General features: G+C 45.2%; 1 protein-coding gene across 2 annotated transcripts in view; it reads right to left on the bottom strand.

Moving 5' to 3' along the window:
* The window catches only part of ATP2C1 (ATPase secretory pathway Ca2+ transporting 1), an 831636-nt gene extending 812893 nt beyond the window's left edge, over nucleotides 1-18743 (bottom strand). Inside the window, exon 1 of one of the 2 annotated variants that reach the window (XM_085630651.1) lies at nucleotides 18590-18743. Coding sequence is in view for 1 of the 2 variants with exons in the window: in XM_085630649.1 (XP_085486775.1) it covers nucleotides 18590-18706 (117 nt within the window). In the remaining variant the exon portion in view is untranslated. The remainder of the gene's footprint in view (nucleotides 1-18589) is intronic. The other variant, XM_085630649.1, reaches the window with a different exon arrangement.
* Between the last annotated feature and the right edge of the window lie 8233 nt (nucleotides 18744-26976).

Genomic DNA, 26976 nt, shown 5'->3' with positions numbered 1-26976 from the left:
CACTACTCTTTACACCTGCACTACTCTTTACACCTGCAGTACTCTTTACACCTGCAGTACTCTTTACACCTGCACTTCTCTTTACACCTGCACTACTCTTTACACCTGCACTACTCTTTACACCTGCAGTACTCTTTACACCTGCAGTACTCTTTACACCTGCAGTACTCTTTACACCTGCACTACTCTTTACATTTGCACTACTCTGTACACCTGCACTACTCTTTACACCTGCACTACTCTTTACACCTGCACTACTCTTTACACCTGCACTACTCTTTACACCTGCACTACTCTTTACACCTGCAGTACTCTTTACACCTGCACTACTCTTTACATGTGCACTACTCTGTACACCTGCACTACTCTTTACACCTGCACTACTCTTTACACCTGCACTACTCTTTACACCTGCAGTACTCTTTACACCTGCAGTACTCTTTACACCTGCACTTCTCTTTACACCTGCACTACTCTTTACACCTGCAGTACTCTTTACATTTGCACTACTCTGTATACCTGCACTACTCTTTACACCTGCACTACTCTTTACACCTGCACTACTCTTTACACCTGCAGTACTCTTTACACCTGCAGTACTCTTTACACCTGCACTTCTCTTTACACCTGCACTACTCTTTACACCTGCACTACTCTGTACACCTGCACTACCCTTTACACCTGCACTACTCTTTACACCTGCACTACTCTTTACACCTGCACTACTCTTTACACCTGCACTACTCTTTACACCTGCATACTCTGTGAACGTTGGCTGTGTGTGTAAATCTGTCCTGGATAGGGCTTCTAGGTTGCACCCATTACGCGTTTGACCTTACCTCTAATATTGTGCAAATCTATTCCTGAGCAGCAACATAATGCATTGCTATTCGTTTTATGTTAGTATTGGTAAGGGTCAGTGGCCTTAGGCCATCTGTGCACTTTGCATCAAAAACCTATTGTATTTTGTCATTATTACTCTACAGCCCCACAGAAGAATACCGATGGAGGCCTGTACATCCGCTGTCTAGAGTTCATCCTGTGTCGCCTGTGGGACAGGCACAAAAGCCATTCACCACCAGGCAGGCGCGGTGCAGCATGGGAGCTGAGGAACAAGATGGAGGCGCCCACAGAGCAGACACGGCTTTATTAATATAATATCCATGCTAGGGGTGGGGTGGGGGGTTAACAGGTGGCTACTGGAGTCGGAGGGCGCATAGGTTTCCTCCAAATGCAAGTTGTACACTAAAAAAGTTATTTTCCTTGTTGTTTTTGCATAGCGTTATTCTGTTAGTGCCTATCGCCAATTTGCTGTACGGGGTATTTTCCGTCATATGTTACAACTGCACTGTTGCTGGTGGTATATTTTTAGCTTTCACCTGGATCTGCACCTCGGATTGGGGTTTATCCGCAACCACCGGAAACAGAACAGCCTCCTGCAGCTGCGCTGATAATGCACCAAGATAAGGCGGGAAACTGTCGTGGAAAGATTACAGGCTTTTTTTGTGGCAGAATTGTTACAGAACCTCTGTCAGAAGCAAGGCTGTGCCATCCTTTTCGGGTTCTTGTCTTTAAGAAGAAAGAATCTCTTAAAACGTCCTTATGAAACACTGCTTTGTACCTAGAGATGAAAGGCCTCCCTTTGTCTGGGAAGCATTTATCGAAGTCTTGCTACGAACGTCCCTTCATCCTTCCGGCCCAGCATGCATCCTGATGTTTCTTTCTCGGTTGCTGGCTCTGCAACAAGACGCCTCACATACTCCAAGTACAGTTACAGGTCTATTTAATGTACATTTTCTTGTAAGGCCTATACATCTGAGATCTTGTTTAGAAAACATCTTCCCTCATCGGTGAAGACATTTACCCAACTTAACATTGATTGCTTCTAGTCCTTCTGGACGGAGCACAATTGATCGTGTATGTCTTCTGTCAGGCTCAGCTGCAGGAGGCCCTGACAAACCTCCTTCTCACAGCGCCGGACAGGCCTTTTATTCCACCGGGACTCCCCCCCGGTGGGCTAGAGCTCTTCTAAGCACGTTTTGAAAGACTTGGGGTCGCTCCATTTTCCTCTGTCATTTACCCCAGATCTCTGAGGTTCATTTCGTCAGGCAGAGGAGGCTTTAAGAGACAGAGAAAGAGAGGGAGGGGCTGGGAGGTATAGAGAAAGAAATCAAAGAGGGACAAGGTTGAGAGGAGAGAAGGAGGATAGGAAGGGAGCAGGGATAGATTTGGCATATTTGCCGGGCTGCTCGTGGTTCACCATTCCAACCCTGCTTCTAAAAGGCCTAGGAGGGTGATGGAATGGTAAGGCAGGGTATACCAGCGGGTAGTGATCCACCAACATCACTACTGAGTAAATGTAAAGTTGACCTACGACGCAGCAAGACCAATGCATGCATAAGTCCTACTCAAGTGAGAAGGCACGCAAGATTCAATCTCCCTTGTAGCCCAACGCCCAAGACATAGGGAACTCTTGACCCCCCCTCACCCTTCTCTGAGAGGCATCCACGTCTTTCGCGTGCATGGTATACCTTTGATTAATTGATTCAAACACCTTCTTCAGTACAATTGTGGTCACATTTTTACAACTACTAAAACACCTAGAAACAGAAGCCTAGAAGACCGGTTAATGGGAGACTAGAAACGCAATGGCCCGACTGACAAATAGAGACAATCCCCCTCACAGGAACAAATCCTGGATTCTCTTCTGGCTGGGAGTTCCACAACCCACACATTCCCGGGGGTCCCTAAAGCTGTCTTGCGATTCACCCTAAATTGGTGGCATATCAATGCACTAATCATGCCATGAAGACACTGTTGACCTGACCTCCCCAAATGTACTCGGTTGCTTTCCTCTACTAATCAATGCAGATGCTTTTGTGTTGCTGAAAAAAGCTCAGCTTCCAGATGTCACATTCGACTACCAGTATGACACAGCCCAATCTACACCTCCACTGAATCACACACAAGAGCGGGGACATAATTGCCAATCTTGTGCCCTTCTAGGCAGACATAGTTGTTCACTGCAAAATGTCCACTGTAAGTGAATTTGTGGTAACGAGTTCCACATTGGGCCATGTGGAGACCTGGTTACAGTCAACTTGTCTGCTAAATCAACAAAAAGAGGCTTTAGGGGTAAAAAACTGTCCCCAAAACCAGAGAGGCCAGGAGGGGAGGAATAGTGGCAGCAATTTACTTAAAGTATTTTACAAGCAGATAAACAAAACACAACATTAACATACTTCATTTAATAAATTCAAACTCAGTAGTGATCTGTGGCAACCCAAAGTATTAGACCAGAATAAAAAAAGGAGAGCAACTCCTCAAGGCCAAGGAGACAGGGTAAATGCAAAACCAACAGCAAAGTAACTCCCCCATGCTATTTATAGAGGGGTGACCAGCATCCATATGCACATAACTCAACGTAAATGTATGATACTGTGCAAATAGAACTTAAACTCACTTATACTAAATATTCAAATGTATTATTTTTATAAGTGTAAATATACATACAGGCACAAATGACATCATAAAAACATAATCGGAAGAGACATAAAAGATATATATTCATTAGTCATTTAAAAAGTTCTAACTTGCCCATATTGACACTATATTTTCATGATTTAAATATTTCATGTTTATATCTCCAGTGTAAGGTTGTTTATGGAACAGATATATCCTTCTTGAACAAGCCTTTCAAACTAGGATCATACCTACAGAAGCCTACAAAATCCTATTAGTAGGAGACATAAGTAATGGAAAACCGCATTATTACAGAGTTCAGCCTAATAATAAAAGATCCAGTGCACTCTGTCCACGGCCTTAATCCCCTTCCAACTCTCCAAAATGGTGCCCTTCTTCCTGGGACTAGACCTAGTCAGAGCTCACTCCATTCAGAGGGCATCAAGAATCTTATTTATTGTGTAGCATGCATTCTGTCAGCACATTAGTCTCAAGGCTGCACGATGTAACAAGAGGACTTGCGGGAGGTACTTCATCTCGACATAACCAACACTCTCGAAAGAGTGCTCGTCAACGTGGAAAGGCTGGGCGGAGTTTTAAAATACAAAGAGTAATAGCCATCTTTGACATACACAGAATACTGTGGGCAGTATGCGAGAAGGATGTTCACGGTTAACATTATGGTTTTAAACAAAACCATAATATTTTTTTAAATACATTAGTTAAGATAAAAATAGACACTAAACATACACAATAAAAATAGGTAAAACAGGCGCAAAGTCTTGCAATCATTCAGATATATAAAAGCTTAAAGGAACCATATTTCACGACTCAGAGAAATATTACAAAGGATCCAATATACTAACTGAATCAATGTATCAAACACTAAGTCATTAGAAGTAGTCTACATTTTCCACAAATGCTCAACTATTGGTATTGGCAGGTGTGTCCACTCTTTTTCTTTAGAATCATTCTTCCTAATATGTTTCTGGGTAAAGTTAGCGGCTGTCATTGTTTTCAGCTATCTAATGTTGTGACTGTGGTTGGCCGAAGTCATTGGCCCCTTCCTCGTGACGGTCTCCAGCTCTGTGACTTACATGCAAGCCTTCATTTTTATCAAAGTGTTTGCACTTGTTATGGGTACAGTATTTTAACAAAGTAAAGTTTTGATATAGGTAACACTCTGCGGTTTCACTTCATGTCTCATACGCAACAGAATATTGCAACATCCCGCTAAACCAGAAATGTCCAACTTGCATTCAGCAGAGCCTGAGCCATTCCAGATGTTTATGCTACCCACATAAATGAACACACAATGAATCTAAGAGTTATGATAACATAATTATTGGTTATTGTGAAAAGGTGACATGGTATCATGCCCTTTGGGCATACGTTTGATACCTCTAGTCCAAATACAACTTATGTTTTTGAATCAACTAGGTCTCACGCGAGAACTAATCATAGCCGATGGGCCTCTACAGTCCTCTTGAATAAAAGTGGAATGGAATAAGTCCTAATAATAACATATGTCAACATGGTACTGTTTCCAGAGTTTGACCATCTGGACAAAAAAATGTCAATAACCCAGGCCCACCAATCATGAACATGACCAAACAACAGGAAGTGGTTGGTACAGCTTTACTACAGCTGGGTGCGAAAGATATCATTTTATTTCTATTTTATAGGGACGGGAGAAACACATTATAAAAGGATGGAGATTGTTCTTGGACTAAAGCAAAAATATTTTCAGCCCATCCCTTTAAAGCGTCCATTTTTTATTTGAATTTGTTAAACAATTCTACAAAGAAATCGGGTTTTTAACGATTTGCTTCCCACACTTTCCCTTACCCTGCAAAACAAATGCTTTCTTTTTTTAATCTCCACCACTTCTGCCCAACGCAACCAGTGTCACAATTTCCCAAATGACACAGAAGAGTTCTCAGAATCGAAAATGAAGACAGTCTAAGTTATGAATATTCATTCGCTTTATCATTGGGTCAAAAGATGCCTTGTAGTGGCAGTTTTTCTGCTTTTGAAGCTGACAATCAAAGTCCAAATTCATGCCACTGAACTTTCATCCATGGTCAAAGGTGTCTGGAGCAGCAAGCTACATGTCCTCCAAAAACACTTTAGCACCTAATCTGTGGTATGAAGCACTATGTAGATGCAACAGCATTTGGGTGTGTTATCGAATTATCAGTTTATGGAAAATTTGGGGTATGCATATTAATTTCAAAAAAGGACCCCAAGATGGCTTAACTTTGAGCAATGAATCTCGCGGACAACACAAGGCATGAAAAGTTGAAACTAAAATGTTTAACAGAGTAAAACGATTAAAACAGTTAAAACAGCCAAGGTTTCTCAAATATAGCAGAAAGGATTGTGTTGCAGCACGAGATGCTGATGACATGGGCATAGCTCACTCCACGGACGCATCACTGGGCGCTCCTCAACCTGTTGCTTGTGCCAACTAGGAAGAGTCTGGATTTACATAAAAAGCTGGGGTTAACAGAGAATTGAATCTAGGAAGAGATTGGAACACCCTCAGCACAACTGCCAGTGCAAACTGGGCGCCATTAGTGAAGAAATGGCGGTCTTCTACTGTAGGAGAGTGGAATCTGACTAATGGTTGCCCCCAACTTTTTGCCTGGTATTTAAGTGGTTTTTGACTAGTCTGGCTGGGAACCTGCTATCCAGGACCCCAGCCTATCTGCTTTCTCCCTAAAACTGTTGTGAGCACTCTAGGTACAAACATAATTGGATGCTGGGCATGCCCTACCAGTCCCTTGTAGATGGTACCCTAGGTACCCAGGGCATGGGTCCCCCAGTAGGCCTACCAGGGCTGCAGCACTTATTGTGCCACCCTGGGACAGCCACCCAAACTGACACCACCAGGCCACTACTGTAGCCTGGGTAAGGTGGTGCTAGCACCCCTTACAGGGATGTAGGTACCCTATGTCCCATACCATTACAACACATATACTCTCATAGGTCACCCCTATGGCAGGCCCTGGTAATCCTACAGGGCTGGGTGCTGAGGTATGTGTGAGGGGGGACCCCTACATGAGTAGGACCTCTCTGCAACCTTCGTAAAATCGTTACTGGGTTGTTTGTAGTGTAGCCATACCATATACTCTTAACCGCATTATAAGTTATTGCGTCATCGCTGTAACTTAGGAATGGCTACACAGAACCATATCGTGTTTGGTGTCAAACATGAAGGAATCATACCCCCAGTCCAGCCATGGGCATGGGGGCACGATTCCCCCTTGCTAGGAGGGTGATATGGGAAAAGCGGTAGAATTTGGACACCAATTTAAAAGTGCACATGTACCACAAAATGGCTACTGTCCGCCACCTACACGACTCTGGCTGGCTGTTGCTGGGGAAAACACCAGCCTCGCCATCTGGACAATAGGGCTCCTGTGGCAGGGAGGTGCCAGCACCTCCCCAGACAGGATATGTGGATTGGAACAGGGTGGGTGCACCAAATGTCCTTTCAGAGTTGCACGTAGGCAGCTGCAGAGCCCCAATTCTGCATACACCGCCTGGAACCGGTTCAGGGGCATCCTGCCCCTCGCCCAGGCGGGAAACACACAAAGGGGAGTGGGTGTAGCCACCCTTTCCCGCCTCTACTCTGATTGGTAGGCTCTATTTTGGACCATCCCCTAATCTTGGGGATATATGGGAATAACTTTGCCCTAGAGCCTTAGATTCGTACAGGACTTCATAGAACTGACCTTCGACGAGCTGCTGCCCAGCTGACTGAAGAAATCTCCCTTGGGATAAAGGAGTTATCCCCCTGCTTGGCAGGCACCTAAAAGACTACAAGATACCCGGTTGGAACTTCGTTGCTCTCACGACCTTCGACGCCTTCCAGCAACCTCGAGGTGGGTCTCCAGTGCATCCCAGCGTCCTGTGAGTGTGCCCAGCAAGTCTGAGCACCCTGGACCACGTGGGTGTCGAGATCCCCGCATACCCCGAGACACCAGCCACCTCTTGTCCAGCACACGACCCCGACCAGTGGGGAAGTTGTGCTTTGGCCCATTTCTGAGCCAACCATCCAGCAGCATTTGTGCCGACTCTCAGCTCCCTGGCCCACTCCGGTGGCCCGTGGGAGCCCTTTTACGCACTCCATTTTGCTGCCTTCCGCGGTCCCTTGTCTCTCAACTTGTGGGCCCTGACGGAGGACAATCTTCTTTTCCAAGAGCTCCCCTGGTTGCTCCAGGCCTGCTCTACGCTCCCTGCAAAAGAGAGCACCCTCAGACCTCGTGGGTCTGCACCAGCAGCTGCTTTGTTCATCTTGCGTGGGTTGCGGTGGCCAATGCTTAGTGGATCCAATCGGGACACTAACACCGCAGCGACCATCAGCCGACGTGGGACAGTCGCCCTCCAGAAGCTGGCCTTCCTTGAAGCCTCCCGGAGCCCGTGACTGCAGAGCCCAGCTGTACCTTCCGCACCTGAAGCACCCGACATCCACGAGTTCCTTCCTGTGAGCTCCCTGGTCACTGTGCTGTGACCCAGACTCTGTCCCCTCTGCTTTCAGATTCATCTTTACCTTCTCTTCAACTTTAATCTTCACGACTTCAACGACGCTTCCAGCTAGCAGCAGTTTGGACTACTTTTCCATAGAAAATCAGCCCGCGACCCGACACCAGAATCGACCTATGCACCCGGCTTCCCTGGGGCAGGTAACAGTGGTACTTCGGTACTTCCGTGGTGGTGGGCTCTCCAAAGCCTTAAGTCTCAAGCCTTAACTTTGTACTGTTGTTAGAAGTGTCCTTAAACCTTAATTATTCAACCGCGACATTCTCCATAGGCTAACATTGCGATCCCGATAGCAACTTCTCGCACTGCACACGCCTCCCGTGGGTCCCCTTCCTCTTAACTGTGGGTGGATTCTGAAGGGGCCAGCGATCCTGAATGCCCTAGGCATTGCCTGTAGAATTGTCGTGGTTCTTATACCACTATTTTAGTATATGGTTTGGTCCCCCCCTGGGGCCCATTGATTTCTGTGCTATTTATTGTGTTTATAAATGCTTGTTTGAAGTGTAACTTTGCCACTAGCCACATAAAGTGACTGTGGGATTCTGTCTAGAATAAATACATATATTTTATATATATACCTGTGTGGGCTACTCTTTCATTTGGTTATTCAAGAGGTTATTATGGTAAAACAATAAGCTTAACACTCCTTCAAGACTTAGCCTGAAGGCTGCTCTCCACAGCTACCACTAGGATAGCTTTCTTTAAAGGTTGTCTTAAACCTATTATCAATAGGAGTCGAATTGGACTGGTGCAAGGTGTCCCTATAACTAGGAACAGCATATGCCAGGCCAACTTCTCACATTGGTGTGCAGCGGTTGGATTCAAGCTTGCCATTGTTTTACCAGATAACAAATTGAATTTCTAAAGTGAAAGCCACAAGGTACCAAAGGTACATATAAATTCAAGCTAGAATACAATAAGTTCTACTGAACTTAGAGTTGTGTGTAGAGGGTTTAGCACACCTTGACTACAACTCAAGAGAGGGTTCAGTAGTCCACACTTAGTGTAGGTAGATACATCACTACACTAAACATGTCTTCAGGTGCAGGTGCCACTAAGGCTATGGAAGGACCCCAGAGGGTCCCAGTAGATAAGTATGATAATTTCTCCTTTGCAGAGCTCAGGGAAATGTGTACCCTTAGAAAACTGAAGACAAACAAAGGTGCCAACACACAACGTCTCAGGGAAATCCTGCTCATAGCAGACTTTATGGAGTCCATAGGGTCCAGAGGGACAGACAGAGTGGGTGGGCACCCTTCAGAAGAGGACACTCCCAGAGTGGACTCTGATGAGGAACAGGAAGAGGATGAAAATCCTGACCTGGAAGAAACAAACCACTCACAACATGGAGGTGATGGCTCAAGAGGCACTCCCTCCACCCTTAAAAGGAGAGTGGTGGATCCAAGAAGGAACAGGTCCCCCTCAGGGGGATCCAACCATTCTAGGAGATCCAAAGGGTCCTCTGCCTCTTCTCAGAGAAAGAGAAGAGAATCCTCTCATGAGAGGAAATGCAGACTGATCAAATTTGAGCAGGCTAAGCTTGAGCTTAAAAGAGAACAGTTAGCATTGGACAGGGAAACCCTGGAGCTTCAGAAAGCTTCAAGAAAGTGGGGTCTAGAGATCCCTGGTGGCAGTAATGAAACCCCTAGAGTTAGAGAGAAAGTCCCTGACAATAGGAACCTCCACAAGATTGTGCCCCCCTATCAGAATGGGGATGATATCCACAAATGGATATCTGCTCTGGAGAGGGCCTGTAGAGTACAAAGGGTCCCAGTAGAGCAGTGGGCAGCAATCCTGTGGCTCTCCTTTTCAGATAAAGGTAGAGACAAGCTCCTCTCTGTAAGAGAAGAGGATGTTGATGATTATTATATCTTGAAAGCTGCTTTAATAGATGGGTTTGGCTTAACCACTGATCAATACAGACTTAAGTTCAGAGACACCCAGAAAGCACAGAATCAAGATTGGGTAGACTTTGTGGATTGTGCAACCAAGGCACTGGAAGGTTGGTTAAATGGCAGTAAAGTTAATGATTATCAAGGATTGTATAATCTCATTATGAGGGAGCAGATTCTTAATAATTGTCAAAATCAACTTTTACACCAGCACCTGGTGGACTCTGATCTGACCTCTCCCCAAGAATTGGGAAAGAAGGCAGACAAATGGGTCAGAACCAGGATTAGGCCTAAGAACCAAGTTGGTGACCAGAAGAAGGATTCCACTAAGCCCAAAGAGAAAGGTGGGGATGATAAACAATAAAAGTCCTCTGAAGGGCCCCAAAAACCCAGTGCTGGGGGTGGGTCCCAAAATACTTCCTCTAATAACAAGAAACCATATTGCCATGTGTGTAAGGAACCTGGCCACTGGAAAACTGACTCCAGCTGTCCAAAGAATGGCAATAAAGAAAATGTTCCTCCAAAACCAGCTCCAACACCTCCTGTTGCTACTAGTAGTAATCCCCCAGGTGGTGGGAGTGCACCCAAAAACTTAGTTGGGATTTCTTGGGGAACTCAGGGGGACTCTGGCCTATCCAGGTCCCCTACTCAAGCAACTATGGTCTGTGATGGTGGCATGGGGTTTGCCAACTTTACCATGAGCCCCAGTATTCTGGGCAGGTACAGACAAGAACCAATAATCAATGGTCAGAAGGCTGTGGCCTATAAGGACACAGGGGCTAGTGTCACCATGGTGACCAAGAGGCTAGTGCCCCTAGATCAGCTTTTACCTGGGTTTAGCTACCAGGTGACCAAAATAGATGGGATCAGGACAGATCATCCCATGGCAGTGATAAATCTCAGCTGGGGAGGGGTCACTGGCCCCAAGAGAGTGGCAGTGTCCCCAAACTTGCCTGTAGATTGTCTACTGGGGAATGATCTAGAAATCTCAGCCTGGGCTGAGGTTGACCACAAGGCCCATTTGAAAATGGTAGGAATCCCTGAGAGAGTGGATGAGCCCCTGAGGGCCTCACCTCCACCCCAGGAGAAAATAGAAAGAGTGAAGCCTGAAACTATGGATCACTCTACCCAAACAGAGAGCATAGGGGAAGAGGAACAGTCCTCCCCCCACCAGACTACAGGCAAGGGTCAAGTTTCTCAGGGAACTGATCCTGCCCCTTGTGAAGTAACTGCCCCAGAAGTGGACAGGCCTGACCTGCCCACCTCTCTGATGGCAGGGGACCCTTCCAAGGTGGTACCCAGTCTGGAGCAGGTATCCTGCCCCTCTCTACCCTGCCTCAGTCAGCCCAGGGCTGCAGAGGTCAGGGAGGTCAGTGGACCCTTATTGGGCCCCTGCCCAGAGGAACCCCCTCATCAACAGATTAGGGACACCCAGCAGAGTAGTTTCAGCCAGGTGAATATTCCTCTACAAACTGAGGGATCCCCCTTACCCCTAGGTATAGGCACCCCTCAAATGGATGTTGTTGAGCACAGGGAAACCTGGGGCCTAGCTGCCCCAAACCTTCCAGTGCCCTCCACTATTCCAGCCAAAGGGATCCAACCCCCAGCTGTAGGCAGCCAGAGGTTGACCCTTAGGGCCAGATATGACACAGGCATGGGCAGAAAGGCTTCCATAGTGGCCAGTGATCTGAGGAGGTTGAGACCAACACAAGTAGGGTCTCACTTCCAGACTCAGACACCCCACCAGCCCACCTCTGACCCAAAAACCAATACAGGTAATTTTCCCAGACTTTGGAGAAACTCTAGAACCCCTTGGGGTAGGATTTCCCAAGTGGACCATGACACAGGGAGCAACCATGTTAGTACAGGTTCTTCCTTATATGGCCACTCAGGAAATAAAGGCTTATCTGGACAAGGTTTGCCTTATCTCCTTTCGTTTGGGGGGGGGTTATGTAGGAGAGTGGAATCTGACTAATGGTTGCCCCCAACTTTTTGCCTGGTATTTAAGTGTTTTTTGACTAGTCTGGCTGGGAACCTGCTATCCAGGACCCCAGCCTATCTGCTTTCTCCCTAAAACTGTTGTGAGTACTCTAGGTACAAACATAATTGGATGCTGGGCATGCCCTACCAGTCCCTTGTAGATGGTACCCTAGGTACCCAGGGCATGGGTCCCCCAGTAGGCCTACCAGGGCTGCAGCACTTATTGTGCCACCCTGGGACAGCCACCCAAACTGACACCACCAGGCCACTACTGTAGCCTGGGTAAGGTGGTGCTAGCACCCCTTACAGGGATGTAGGTACCCTAAGTCCCATACCATTACAACACATATACTCTCATAGGTCACCCCTATGGCAGGCCCTGGTAATCCTACAGGGCTGGGTGCTGAGGTATGTGTGAGGGGGGACCCCTACGTGAGTAGGACCTCTCTGCAACCTTCGTAAAATCGTTACTGGGTTGTTTGTAGTGTAGCCATACCATATACTCTTAACCGCATTATAAGTTATTGCGTCATCGCTGTAACTTAGGAATGGCTACACAGAACCATATCGTGTTTGGTGTCAAACATGAAGGAATCATACCCCCAGTCCAGCCATGGGCATGGGGGCACGATTCCCCCTTGCTAGGAGGGTGATATGGGAAAAGCGGTAGAATTTGGACACCAATTTAAAAGTGCACATGTACCACAAAATGGCTACTGTCCGCCACCTACACGACTCTGGCTGGCTGTTGCTGGGGAAAACCCCAGCCTCGCCATCTGGACAATAGGGCTCCTGTGGCAGGGAGGTGCCAGCACCTCCCCAGACAGGATATGTGGATTGGAACAGGGTGGGTGCACCAAATGTCCTTTCAGAGTTGCACGTAGGCAGCTGCAGAGCCCCAATTCTGCATACACCGCCTGGAACCGGTTCAGGGGCATCCTGCCCCTCGCCCAGGCGGGAAACACACAAAGGGGAGTGGGTGTAGCCACCCTTTCCCGCCTCTACTCTGATTGGTAGGCTCTATTTTGGACCATCCCCTAATCTTGGGGATATATGGGAATAACTTTGCCCTAGAGCCTTAGATTCGTACAGGACTTCACAGAACTGACCTTCGACGAGCCGCTGCCCAGCTGACTGAAGAAATCTCCCTTGGGATAAAGGAGTTATCCCCCTGCTTGGCAGGCACCTAAAAGACTACAAGATACCCGGTTGGAACTTCGTTGCTCTCACGACCTTCGACGCCTTCCAGCAACCTCGAGGTGGGTCTCCAGTGCATCCCAGCGTCCTGTGAGTGTGCCCAGCAAGTCTGAGCACCCTGGACCACGTGGGTGTCGAGATCCTCGCATACCCCGAGACACCGGCCACCTCTTGTCCAGCACACGACCCCGACCAGTGGGGAAGTTGTGCTTTGGCCCATTTCTGAGCCAACCATCCAGCAGCATTTGTGCCGACTTTCAGCTCCCTGGCCCACTCCGGTGGCCCGTGGGAGCCCTTTTACGCACTCCATTTTGCTGCCTTCCGCGGTCCCTTGTCTCTCGACTTGTGGGCCCTGACGGAGGACAATCTTCTTTTCCAAGAGCTCCCCTGGTTGCTCCAGGCCTGCTCTACGCTCCCTGCAAAAGAGAGCACCCTCAGACCTCGTGGGTCTGCACCAGCAGCTGCTTTGTTCATCTTGCGTGGGTTGCGGTGGCCAATGCTTAGTGGATCCAATCGGGACACTAACACCGCAGCGACCATCAGCCGACGTGGGACAGTCGCCTTCCAGAAGCTGGCCTTCCTTGAAGCCTCCCGGAGCCCGTGACTGCAGAGCCCAGCTGTACCTTCCGCACCTGAAGCACCCGACATCCACGAGTTCTTTCCTGTGAGCTCCCTGGTCACTGTGCTGTGACCCAGACTCTGTCCCCTCTGCTTTCAGGTTCATCTTTACCTTCTCTTCAACTTTAATCTTCACGACTTCAACAACGCTTCCAGCTAGCAGCAGTTTGGACTACTTTTCCATAGAAAATCAGCCCGCGACCCAACACCAGAATCGACCTATGCACCCGGCTTCCCTGGGGCAGGTAACAGTGGTACTTCGGTACTTCCGTGGTGGTGGGCTCTCCAAAGCCTTAAGTCTCAAGCCTTAACTTTGTACTCTTGTTAGAAGTGTCCTTAAACCTTAATTATTCAACCGCGACATTCTCCATAGGCTAACATTGCGATCCCGATAGCAACTTCTCGCACTGCACACGCCTCCCGTGGGTCCCCTTCCTCTTAACTGTGGGTGGATTCTGAAGGGGCCAGCGATCCTGAATGCCCTAGGCATTGCCTGTAGAATTGTCGTGGTTCTTATACCACTATTTTAGTATATGGTTTGGTCCCCCCCTGGGGCCCATTGATTTCTGTGCTATTTATTGTGTTTATAAATGCTTGTTTGAAGTGTAACTTTGCCACTAGCCACATAAAGTGACTGTGGGATTCTGTCTAGAATAAATACATATATTTTATATATATACCTGTGTGGGCTACTCTTTCATTTGGTTATTCAAGAGGTTATTATGGTAAAACAATAAGCTTAACACTCCTTCAAGACTTAGCCTAAATGCTCCTCTCCACAGCTACCACTAGGATAGCTTTCTTTAAAGGTTGTCTTAAACCTATCATCAATAGGAGTCGAATTGGACTGGTGCAAGGTGTCCCTATAACTAGGAACAGCATATGCCAGGCCAACTTCTCACATCTACCATCTTTGGATGAAAGGGAAGGGCCCCGCTTCACAAAGGTAAACTGACAATTTTGTGTAAGTTTAGTACTTTTCGGTATTCACAATAGTAAGCTGAGACCAAAAATCTAACATTACTACTTTTCGGTATTCAGAAAGGTAAGCTACTACTCCTAAAGTTAGACTTGTGGTCTAAGTTCCCCTTTGAAAATACTGAAAAGTAGTAAACTTACAAAAAAGTGTAAGTTTACCTTTGTGAATCGGGCGCAATGTTTGGAGGTATTGATTACTTGATTAGAAGCTTTTAGCATTCACTCCTCCTTAGCGAGACACAAGTTCCATATCAGGCATAGTGGGTACGTGCCATTGATTCCACTCTGTTATGAACATCTACGTTTAACCCTGCACTCGACATGGAACTGTGTAGGCTGTGTCTAGCTTCCTAATGCTTTAGAAAGGTAAACACCTGAATACTTGGAAACATAGAATCTTTCCTCAAGAGTTTTTGCATTTTTCAGGTATAAAGAGTTTGCCGGATCAAATCTTGAGTTGGGCAATGATCCCACCTCTAAGGTTTTGGGGGATTAGTCCTCATAACCCTCTTCTCCCTTTTTTGAACCAAGCTACATGAAGGTGCCCTCTGGAGACTTTCCTCACCCCATGTTGACAGTGTCAATACAATATGTCTAGCAATTTTCTCTTCCGTTTTTAGGGGCCAAAACATGTAACTTCTTATAAACCAAAGAAACAATTCTGTCATTATGGCTAGCCCGAACAGGCATCCAATCAGTTGAAAGTAGAAACACATAACTAGGATATTTGTTTGTAAAAGGTTAGAAAGATGAAGGATATGGAAGAGGCAACTGATTACTCTAATGGTGGCCTCGAAAAAGCTGGATGGGTCTTAGGATCTTTTCCCAGGCCAGGGCCCAAGTTGGATTGCAATGACATTTTTCCCAGGCCAGGCACACTAGGGGATTTAATTACCCTATGCTCATTCACGGTGTCTCCGATTGTGGAGCAGCAAAATCAATATTGGGGTAAATATATTTCTAGGCTTCTAAGATCCTGATGAAGGCTCTGAAATATACGGATCTTTATAGGTTTGAAATATTTTAGTGAGTACTGTTAGCTTTTGATCTTGTGTCAGATGTATGGCATCTTGAATAACAAGTCTAAAGTTTTATATTCCCTGACATTTGTAATATCTTGTGGCACCCTGTGAGATTTAATATTGTGTGCTCAGCTATCTAGGTTACGGCTATAGTAAGTTTACGGCACAACGGCACGCCCTCCGTTACAGAATGAAGTAACATGGAGCCCTTTAGTATTGAACCCAACCAGTATATTTATATTGGGGCGGGGACCTTATCGTGACCAAAGAGTGCCCTGGACATAATATATCCTGCGTTCCTTGTGTAACCCAACATTATCTTCTAACAGCTTCCATTATTGTTAGACCCCCCTCACCCCCTTCAAACGAGCTCGATGTGGTACCAGGGCTTTGTCTTCATGGTTGATTGTTTGGGGAGGGCATTTTATATAGCGCCGGCTTGACCCAAAGTAATGGGGCGCTTTACTCCCAGTTACATTACATAAGGTAGAATTCTTTGTTTTTTGTAGACATGGGGAGGTTAAGTGATTTGTCCAGAATCACAGGATGTTGAGCGGTCGTCGAAACTCGACCCTGGCGCCCCAGTTCCAAAGTAGGCAGCTCTGGCCGTTACCCCACATCCTCTCCCCTGGATATTGCCTGGTGGTGAGTTGTAATTTTAAGAACATTACTTCCTCCCTCTTCTGGCTTCTGTGCAGTTACAAGAGATTCAGGTGTGGGTATCCTTGCAAAATTATTCGACCCCATACATACTCTCGGTGTGAGATTAGAGAATTCCTATGGACTCCGCATCTTCTCCCATACAGAGCAAGTCAATGTTAAGAGGCCACCGAGTGTGTAACCACCGAAGGGCAATAGACTGTCCTCACAATCAGAAGACGTACTCCTACTGGCAAGAAAGGCCTACAGGAGTACAGGAGATGAAAGGTCGCTGGCAGCCGCCCATGTCTGGGCCGCCAGAGACTATATCAGGGTTGCCTGACAGCCCCCTGCTTTAATCAAGGAGCAACATTTTCCAACTGATTAAGGTTAAAGCACCACACACTGCCAAACCAACTTCAGAGCAACAGCAAAGCCAGCCACTCCCCTATGGACGGACGCTGTTAAACCGAGTGGCTGAACTGGCATAACCCGAAATGAAACAGTGTTGGACAGGCCGGCGCCTCTCAGTACCATGACATGCAACGTCACACATCTGAAGGGTGCCCTGGGAGATAATGGGAGCTCTTATTTGGGGCCGGTTTATAAAGCGCAAACTCAACCCGAAGGTATTGGAGCACTTTACATGCGCACCAGTTACATTACACAAGGACACATTCATTAGGTCTCTTATTGAGAGGGCTTCAAAAAGTGCTACCAGGCCAGCCTAGAGCTACAGTGCATGTGCGCGGGCGCGCGCGCCGCGCTTTACCGCGATTACTTTCACTTTAGCGGCCGCACGGCCGCTTTGATGTTTGATCGTGATCGCGATCACTTTCACTTTCGCGGTCGCACGGCCGCTTTGCATAGCCAATAGATCTCGCTTTTGGGACCTTATAACTATTTAGTTTTGCAACTGTTGCATGGCTAAACACTTATAAGGTCCCAAAGGCGAGACCTATTGGCTATGCCAATGCTTGTTTTTGTTAGGCATGGGAAATTTTGTCCAGAATCACAGGATGCTGAGTCGACGCCGAGGCTCGAACCTGGTTCCCTAGCTCCAAAAAGTCGGCAGCTCTTGCCGTTATGCCACATCAAACAATGTCCTTCTAGGGCAGCAGAGCACCAACTAAATGATAGGGAGCAGCATTTTATCCACGTAACAAAAAGCACTTTTGGCCTTGCTGGGGGTATGTAAAGTCCTTTCAAAATACTAATACTATAACACGCATTACACTACTTTTCTTTGGGGCACTGGCTGTCCAGTTCTGTCCCGAACTGCCTATGGGGCAGTCTGATCGCCATTATACCCATGAAGGCCACTTTTGAAATCTTGAAAGGGAGGAATCTGGGGGGAAAAATTGAATTCCATATAGTCAGGGGTTTAAGTGGGATGAAAAAACTGGGGGGAGTGGGGGTGTCTCTCAAAGGGGCGTGGCCGATGTAATTACGGCGTGGCTTAAAAAGTAAGCTAACAATTTGTGCTTAGCATTATGTGTAGCCCCACTGGTAATTTGCCGCTTCTGTCATTGCGAAAACACATACAATACAACAAGTAACATTACACCCACAACAAGCCAGTCTATTCGCTTTGCCAATGGTTGCTAGTTGCATATGATAAATAAGCAACAACTATGGTTTTGTTATATAGAACATTGAAAATGCTTCAGTTCTGAAATGCTGAGACGGTGAAAGAACTATACCGAGTCTCTGAAGTTACAATAAAGGCAGTGAAGGGCGGCACGCTCCGGAGTTAAGATTTATTTTTCACCCTGAGGGTGAGAGCAAAAATGTAGAGCCCGATAGGAACCCGTCTCACCACCTGCTTTAAAAGCACTGCCGGCGCTGAGCACCGGCAGTACCCGGCCCACTTAAAGCCCTGCTTCTAATGCTTAAAATGGCTTTAATCGGAGTCTGCATTTTTAGGTGCAATGGTCCCGGGCAACTAAAACGGTCAACTCTGCCGAAAGCATGGAGTTTAGGGCCACAGTAGAGAGTTACTCTCCGAATAAGGGGGTATCCTTACAAACAAACTCTTCAATCTCTAACGATCCCATGGAGCAGTGCGCTACCTGTCGATACGTGTACTCCAGCGCCTCGCCAGTGGAATGAGGCGCTAGATAAAGGCAATAGCAAAACAAAACTGCACCTCACAGAAGCAAACTGATCCCCAAGCCACCTGTGCGCATGCACAGGAACGAGCAGCTTCACGTACAGGCGCACGGCTCTGAAGTAAGGAAAAGTTCACGGTACCTCCTGCTGGGCTTCCGTAGATGTCGGCGCTGAAAAATGTCGATTAATATAGCCATAGGTCCGGCGAGGGAGCGCGACAATACGGCCGAAGAACGAGGCAGTGCGTAGGTCCGCCATTCGAAAGGGAAGTGCTGGACAGTGTCTGCCGCGACCTGACGTTTCAAGCAGCTGTCAGCTGTAGTTTCTGCACGCCGATGATAAGCCTCAGCCCCGGGGTGGGTGGGGGCCGCGAGAACAGGTTTTTGGGCTAGCGCGGACTGCTTGTGCAGCCAGTCTGCAGAACACCAGGGGACCAAGTGCGAGTGTGACACTGGAGGCCAGCCAGCCAGCCAGCGCCTTAAAATGTCACAGCACAGTTTAAGAGCAAGGAATGCGCGGCCGAAATGACCCCGTCTGGCAGTCTATTTATAGAAAGGGGGCGAGGGCGAGGGGGGTTATCTTGTTTGCTTCTTTTGAAAGATTTTCACACTTTGATTAGGCTTACTTACTGTTCATAGATATACTAAAAACGCAGTGGTTGTTCTGCACGAAATACTTAACCCCTTGGCTGCTGAAGTGTTTACCTCCCTAATGCTGAGCCTTGTTTATGGCCTGGTTGCACTGTGCACTTGTAGCCGGACAATTATGTGAGGAACACTAGAGTGGGAATTTGGCTCCGCCCACAAGTTGTGAATACATGTTTTGATTAAGCAGAAGTTGTCTACTTCCACAAAAAAGTGCTTTCCATCCCCCCAGCTGTTATCATTTTGTTTAGTCCTCCAGCTGCCTGAGCTTGAACTTTCAGTGGCACACACAAGACAATGGGATGCTGTTAAAGGGTTTTAGATAACTAGATAATTAATGTTGTTTTCTCTGGAAGCAGCACAGATAGGAGGAGGGCAGTCATTAACCTACATGGAGTTTTATGTCTAGCTCGACAGTGCAACTGTCACCTTACCCTTCCACTGTCACTTTACCCTTTAACCTACACTAACATCATTCTACAGCTCTTTGCTTCTAGACAAATACATATCTATTCCCATGCAATTTACTTGCAATACTGCACATTACCATACACCTTCTTTTAAAGTCAGACCTATTGGCATTGCCAATTCTTGTTTGATGATTGGGGCACATTGCTCTTAAGCCTTATACCTTTTTTTACACACAAAAAGTATTCAGGCCAAATGTGCCTCCTTTTTAGGTCTAGAAAGCAAAAGACACACAATTGATGGACGGAATTTACCCCGAGTCAAGAGATCTGGGTTAAATCCATCATTCTTTTGCTCACCATGCCACCCCAGTTTAGACCAGGCCATATGCAAATCAATCTTGACCCTGTGCCTCATGGGAACAGTCCAGCCTGAACAGTCAAGCCATGTCCTCCCTGGACTGGAAACAAGCATCCAGCTAAGCCAGGTCGTCCCTGGACTGGAAACAAGCATCCTAGGACCGGTCTCGGGGTTTCACCCCTCATCAGCCATGATAGCTTGATTGTTGCACAGTGAGCCCGGGACCCAAGTCTGGGCATACCCATCGCACTTAGGGCGAGAAAGCAAAAGACACACAATTGATGGATGGAATGCAGAACAAATCAAAACATTCACCCCCAGTCAGGAGATCTGGGTTAAATCCATCATTCTTTTGCTCACCATGCCACCCCAGTTTAGACCTGGCCATATGCAAATCAGTCTTGCCCCTGTGCCTCGTGCGTCCCAGGCTCACTGTGCCAATGGATTCAAGCAATCCTGGTTGATGAGGGGTGAAACCCCGAAATCGGTCTTAGGATGCTCGTTTCCGGTCCAGGGAGGACCTGGCTTGGCAGTTCAGGCTGGACTGTTCCCATGAGGCACAGGGTCATGACTGATTTGCATATGGCCAGTTCTAAACTGGGGTGGCATGGTGAGCAAAAGAATGATGGATTTAACCCAGATCTCTTGACTGGGGGTGAATGTTTTGATTTGTTCTGCATTCCGTCCATCAATTGTGTGCCTTTTTCTTTCTCGCCCTAAATGAACCAGGTATGCTCAGACGTGGGCCCCAGGCTCACTGTGCCACTGGCTTCAAGCTATCCTGGCTGATGAGGGGTGAAACCCCGAAACCAGTCCTAGGATGCTTGTTTCCGGTCCAGGGAGAACTTGGCTTGGCAGTTCGGGCTGGACTGTTCCCATGAGGCGCAGGTTCAAGACTGATTTGCATTTGGCCAGGTCTAAACTTGGGAGGCATGGTGAGCAAAAGAATGATGGATTTAACCCAGATCTCTTGAACGGGAGTGAATGTTTTGATTTGTTCTGCATTCCGACCATCAATTGTGTATCTTTTCCTTTTTAGGTCTGGCCTAACTGTCTTGCAAGCCTCATGTTTTTCAAAACATTCATCATAAAAATACATGTTTATAGAGATCTTTTAGGCAACCCTCTTTATCAATAGAGCTGCTTAAATGTCAATCTAATTATGCTTCTTCAGCCATTCGATACCTTCACTATGAGTGACTGCATTTTATTTCTCAACATGTATACATCCACCTAAAAATAGTTATCCAATATTAGACATTTGAAGACACTTGTATTTACCAGTGACAGCTATTATCTATGTAAGGAGTGTCATCATTTATTTAAATAAAATTGAAAGTTATTGAAATCTGTAATACTGACTCATTATCATAAACGATTGTGGCTCATTTACAAACAAGCACAGATCATTAAAATAGCAAAAGTGTGTATGCACATTTTTATGTTAAAGCCCCCCTCAGCTTTGTTAATGTTATTTGCATCTGACTCAAGAAGGACCTCTAATAACGACTTGAGGTCCTTTCAGGTTTATGGAGGCTCCAGTTATATCGGACTCTAGAGGCACCACTAGTAACCACTCGTAGAATTGAAGTTTTGTGAATGGATGTTAAGGATTTTGCATCTCACTTGAGCGGGACCTCTAGTAACACATTGAGGTACTGCAGGGTATATATATTTATATATTTATTGATGACAATACTGTGCAACATTTGTTTTTTCAGTTAATCTGTATGTGCATATTTATGTGTGTGTGTGTGTGTGTGTGTATATATATATATATATATATATATATATATATATATGCACACACACATATATCTATGTGTGTATATATATACACACACACACACACACATATATATTAACTGAAAAAACTAATTTTGAACAGTGTTGTCATCAATAATGCCATTTCATTTATCATCAGTCATGTTATCAATGATGGCATAAAACATGTCATGAGTGTTTGAAATATATGAGATCATTACTGGTGCGTGGCGAGGTTGCGAATTCTTAAGTTAACAATAACTGGTGAATTTCAATGATTTTTTTCAGTTTAAAATGTCACGTTTATACTCACATTTTCATCTACCTTTAATGTCACTTTAACTTTTATTTCAGTGACTTTCTAAGGTTTGCTTAAATGTAAAGGAAGATATTGTTACAAAACCTAACTATAACCTCACTTTAACGTCTGGTTTGTTTTAAGGAATTTCTAGGATTTTTTAACACAAAGTTACATTTTATTACCATACATAAGCATGCACAGCGGGGGGGGGGGGTTGCAACCCCGCCAAACCTGAGCGGTCACCAAACCCTGCACTTTAAAAACATTATTTTCCTAATCCCACTGAACTCTTGCGGGAGCCAGTGCAGTACCCACGACTATGGTGGCAGTTCAGAGGGCCGGGCTGGTTTTGCAGGACTCCCGTGCAATCACAGCACTCCAAAAAGAAAACTTTAAAAAAAATTGACCTTGGAGCTGCACAATTTAGACTCCCCCTTTAAACGTCACAGATATGCAATTATATACACGCGTTTGACGTTCATAGTATGCCTTAACTTCATTAATGTGTGTTAAGTATTAAAAACATATTAATGAAATGTATTCACTGTAGAGACTCAAGGTATATAGACGTGCACTAATGTTCAGTTTAAACATAATAACATGTATTCTTTATTAGCGTTTTTACTTACACTTCAAGTTATATTTACATATGTTAACATGTACTCTTTTGCTCATGTTTTACATTTAATTTTCAAGTTACACGTGTGCATGTATAACCATGTATTCAAAGTGCACATTCAATGCTTAGCTAAAGTTAGCCAGACCACAGGCCTCAGTCGTAATGCATTTTGCTTTGCCATATATGTTTTCCTTTTCTTGCAGGTTTCTATTTCATTAGCTAGAGAAAGGTTTATTTGTATTAGACTGCTGATAGAGAGGCTTGGAGGAAGACTTGGAAGTGAACATGGAGAAACAATGTTCGAATGAGGCTTTCTTTTCATCATGTACCAGGATGGCAAGATGTTCAAGGTTGAGAACCACAGTGTCAGCTTGATGCATTGGGTGATTGGAGCTATGTTGTAGATGCACTCGAGTAATGGTTTGATTAGTCCCTGGTGGTGTGAAGGAAAATAAGGACTTTCTGAGTCTCAATTTACTTTTTAAATTGGTGTTCACATAGTTTGTCACTGCAGTTCCCTTTTAGACAAAGAGAGGTTCAGGTCTCTCTGGTTGCCTTATTTCTGCAAGTGTGAAGCTTTATGCTAAACACCTATTTCCTTTTTCTAAAATTTCTACTGAAGTCTGAGCATGCTGACACCTTCTATGCTCCCGAATTAGAGACCCTTGATAGATGACCCTATATTTGACTCATGTTTAGAAGAGAGGAGGGAAGTTTCTTTATGGAACACCAGTTCACTTTAATTTGTTTCTGTATTATTGTGGCTATCGCAATTCTGTATCACACTCTGTTGCGCCTTAACTTACTGAGATATTTCAGCTTACCTATTGTATTGATGCACTTATTGAACTTCAATCAATCAATTAATCGATCAGTAGATTTGTAGAGCACTTCTTGTCACCCGTGAGGGTATCCAGGCGCTGGCAGGGTCCAGCTGATTAGCCGAATAGCCAGGTCTTCAGGGACTTTCAGAACTCTGGAAGAGATGGGGAAGTCCGTAGATGAAAGGGTAGCTTGTTTCACGTCTTCGCTGCTAGATAGGAGAAGGAGCGACACCCGCATCTGTTATGTCAGATGTGGGGGTGAGGGTAAAGGAAAAGGATGTGGAGCAGAGGTGTCTGGTGGGCTGATGAAAGATCAAATGGTGGTTCAAAGAGGTGGGCCCGCATTTGTGTAGGGCCTTGTATGCATGGGTTAGGAGTTTCAACTGGCACCTTTTCTGTTCAGGCAGCCAGTGGAGATCCCTGAGGTAGGGGGTGATGTGCGTTTGTCTAAGGAGATCCAGGACAAGTCTGGATGCATCTTTCTATATGGTCTGTAGTCGTCTTAGGAGATGAACTGCTATCACTGCGTGGCAAGCATTGCCATAGTCGAATCGGCTGGAGATGAGGGCCTGGGTGATGGTATGTCTTTTTTTTTGGCATAGCCATTTGAATATCTTACGAAGGATGTTGAGGATGAAGAAGCAGACAGAGTTGATCTGAGTCGTTATGGTTAGCTTGTTGTCCAGAATGATGCCTATGTTCCCAGCGTGGTCAGTGGGGGTAGGAGAAGGTTTGAGTTGTAAAGGCCACCAGGGTGCATCCCATGGGGAACTTTTGAGCTTCAGGCAGTTGTTCTTCATCCAGTTGGTGACGTCTATCATGCAGTTGTGGAACTTGGTTTTGGTGGAGTCTTTGGAGAGGACAGGATGAGTTGTGTGACGTCGGTGTAGGATATGATTTTGACTGTTAAGTGTTGAAGAGGGTGGGGCTGAGTGAGGATCATTAGGGTACTCCACAGATGATTTCCTTGGGTTTGTAGGTGAAGGTGGGAAGGCAGAATTTTTGCATTCTTCCAGTGAAGAAAGAGGCGATCCACTCTTATCTTCATGCTTACATGACGTGTAATCAAGTACCGATACCTTCTTTTATCTCCTTGTGAACGTGACATGAAATCACGCATTCTTACGCTATTCACGTACTAGCCGTAGCCCCGCAGCGCACTATATAAATAGCAGCACGCCAATATCTCGCGAGTTTCCAGCAGCAGGCATACACCATTATGGACGGAGCATCGGCCGAATACAGGTAAGATTTTACACCTGCTGTTCACCATGGGACGGCGTTAGCAACCTACTACAGTTTATCGTTAACTTCAGATTAAGTACTAGGCCCAGCATTGCATCAATAACCATAACATGGTGTGAGCACATCATTTGAATTTATTTCGCAACAACTACCCACCTCGTGTTTCATCCATTACTGTTAGTCCTAGATTCACAACCTGGTCACTATAGGACGGCGCCAGTTGCTGACTTCGGTTTTACTGGTAACTTTAGATCAAGAACCTGGATTAGTATCGCATCCATGACTATAAGAGGGTGCGACCACATCATCTTAATTTAATTCATTTCGCTAAACCATCGGTCACTTCTTGCTTTATCCACTATGTCAGCCCCAGATTAACAACTTGGCCCATCAGGGGCACCGTATCCATAATGACTGTTGAGCCATTTAAATCAATGAGCACATAAATGAGGAGCATGTATACCAGGGGGTGGCTCACATACTGGACAATCATGGAGACAGATAGTGGTAATCATAAGTAAGATTGTTTCCCATTCTTTGCTGGCCATACGGTACAGCGTAAGCCAGCAAACCCGTTTTTTCTTGCCCCGCAAGATATATAGGCGCTCCATATTTAGGGTATAAGCTTATCATAAGCATATGTTCTCTCTCTATCATTGACTACTCTCTACTATTGATTTAATCAGATAAGTAGAAGCCAACCCTGAGGGACGAGGGAATCACATACTACATCAGTAAACACGTGATACCATTTCTGAACAAATTGTAAGTATGTTAGCCATACATTTGATTTAAACAGGTCCCCAGAGATCAATGCATAAATGAAGGGTTTGAGAAGGCATCATTTGTGCATCATGTTCCCCTTTCTTACCTATTCCATGTATCTTCACAGAATTGAAGTCGAACATTGCGAAAAATAGGAATTTGGATTATTAATACCACGCTCCATTCAGAAAAAAGTGCAATATAAAAAGAAAGGACCCCACTTTTAATAAGACCGGGACCCTTCGTAAATAGACAGGTATATAAATGAAACTGTTCTTCAAAAACAACCCTCATAAGAAGGATTATATTTAACAGGCTAGTTTATAAATTCCTTTTCTCCACATGCGGTTATGGATTAATGCAATCTTTGCTTGTTTTCTGTACACCCCAACAGGCATCAGCACAAGAATATAAAGATATAGAACTAAGGTGAAACACTGAATTCACTAAAGTGCCTGAACTAGACGCGTGGAACGTAAATCTTTGCCCTTTTCCACACTCTTTCCCAATAAAAGGTATATAATAAAAACTATCTATGATCATCTACACAATAGCACAAAATTTCCATCCAGTCATTGGACTATAATAATCTTTAGGTTATATATGTCATTGTTTTAGGCTCAAGCCTATTCCCCAAGTACAAAAATAAAAGCTCCAGAAGGGAGAAATAAATATTCTCACCTATTGTATATATATTCTGGAACTTGTACAGGAATAGGTGATTATTATTTCTTTTAATCTTTCTTTCCTCTCTCTTCACATATTAGTTTGTGTATGTCACACTATCTATAACATTAATACACTAGCCATGCATGTTTTATTCACAGGTAGTCTTTTTAATCATGTTTCTCTATTCATTGACTTGCAACTTATAGAGAGACATCATTGGGGGTGCTATTCGCCAAAAGCATGTTTATAGACACTTTTTAATCTACATTTTCTACATCTAGAATGTGGTTTTAATGCACAAGTTCCCCTAATTCTTCCCTTCCCAATGGATTACTTCAAGGCACACTGAACACTCCTATTTAGAACGATTTACTAGTAAACGTTTGAAAAATTTAAAAACAATTCAGGACAAATAATTAACATATGTGCTTACAAAATGTGAGACAATATCTCATTATATATTCAATGCAGGGAAAGTTGAGACGGTGTCCTGACAAAGGCACCTTGCCGAAACGAGCATAGTTCCCATCTACCGCCAGCCTTCCTTTCTGTCCATGAACTATCTGGACTCTGCTTCTGTATATAAATATACAATGAAACAAATTGTTTAATCAATTGCACAATTCAATTGTACTGTACCTTCTTTGAATATATGATCATGCAATTTTTGTGTATCTTTGTTTTGATGCATTGATGATTTTAACCTTTTTAGTGCCCATGACGAGCTGGACTCGTCATGGGCCGCGGTTGCGCTGTGCACATGACGAGTCCAGCTCGTCATAAACCCCACCCGCTAATGTAACGGCCGGCACAGGGTGGGGAAAGGGTGGGGCACTGAAGGGGTTAACTATAAAATGAAAATGTTTTGATACTTAAAAATAACAAATATAATGAAAATAAAAAGATTTTTGCTAAAAAAACATTTGAAT

The sequence above is a fragment of the Triturus cristatus genome, chromosome 10 (genome assembly GCF_964204655.1).
Source record: "Triturus cristatus chromosome 10, aTriCri1.1, whole genome shotgun sequence".
NCBI classification, from domain to species: domain Eukaryota; kingdom Metazoa; phylum Chordata; class Amphibia; order Caudata; family Salamandridae; genus Triturus; species Triturus cristatus.
This window is presented reverse-complemented; position numbering and strand designations above follow the sequence as displayed.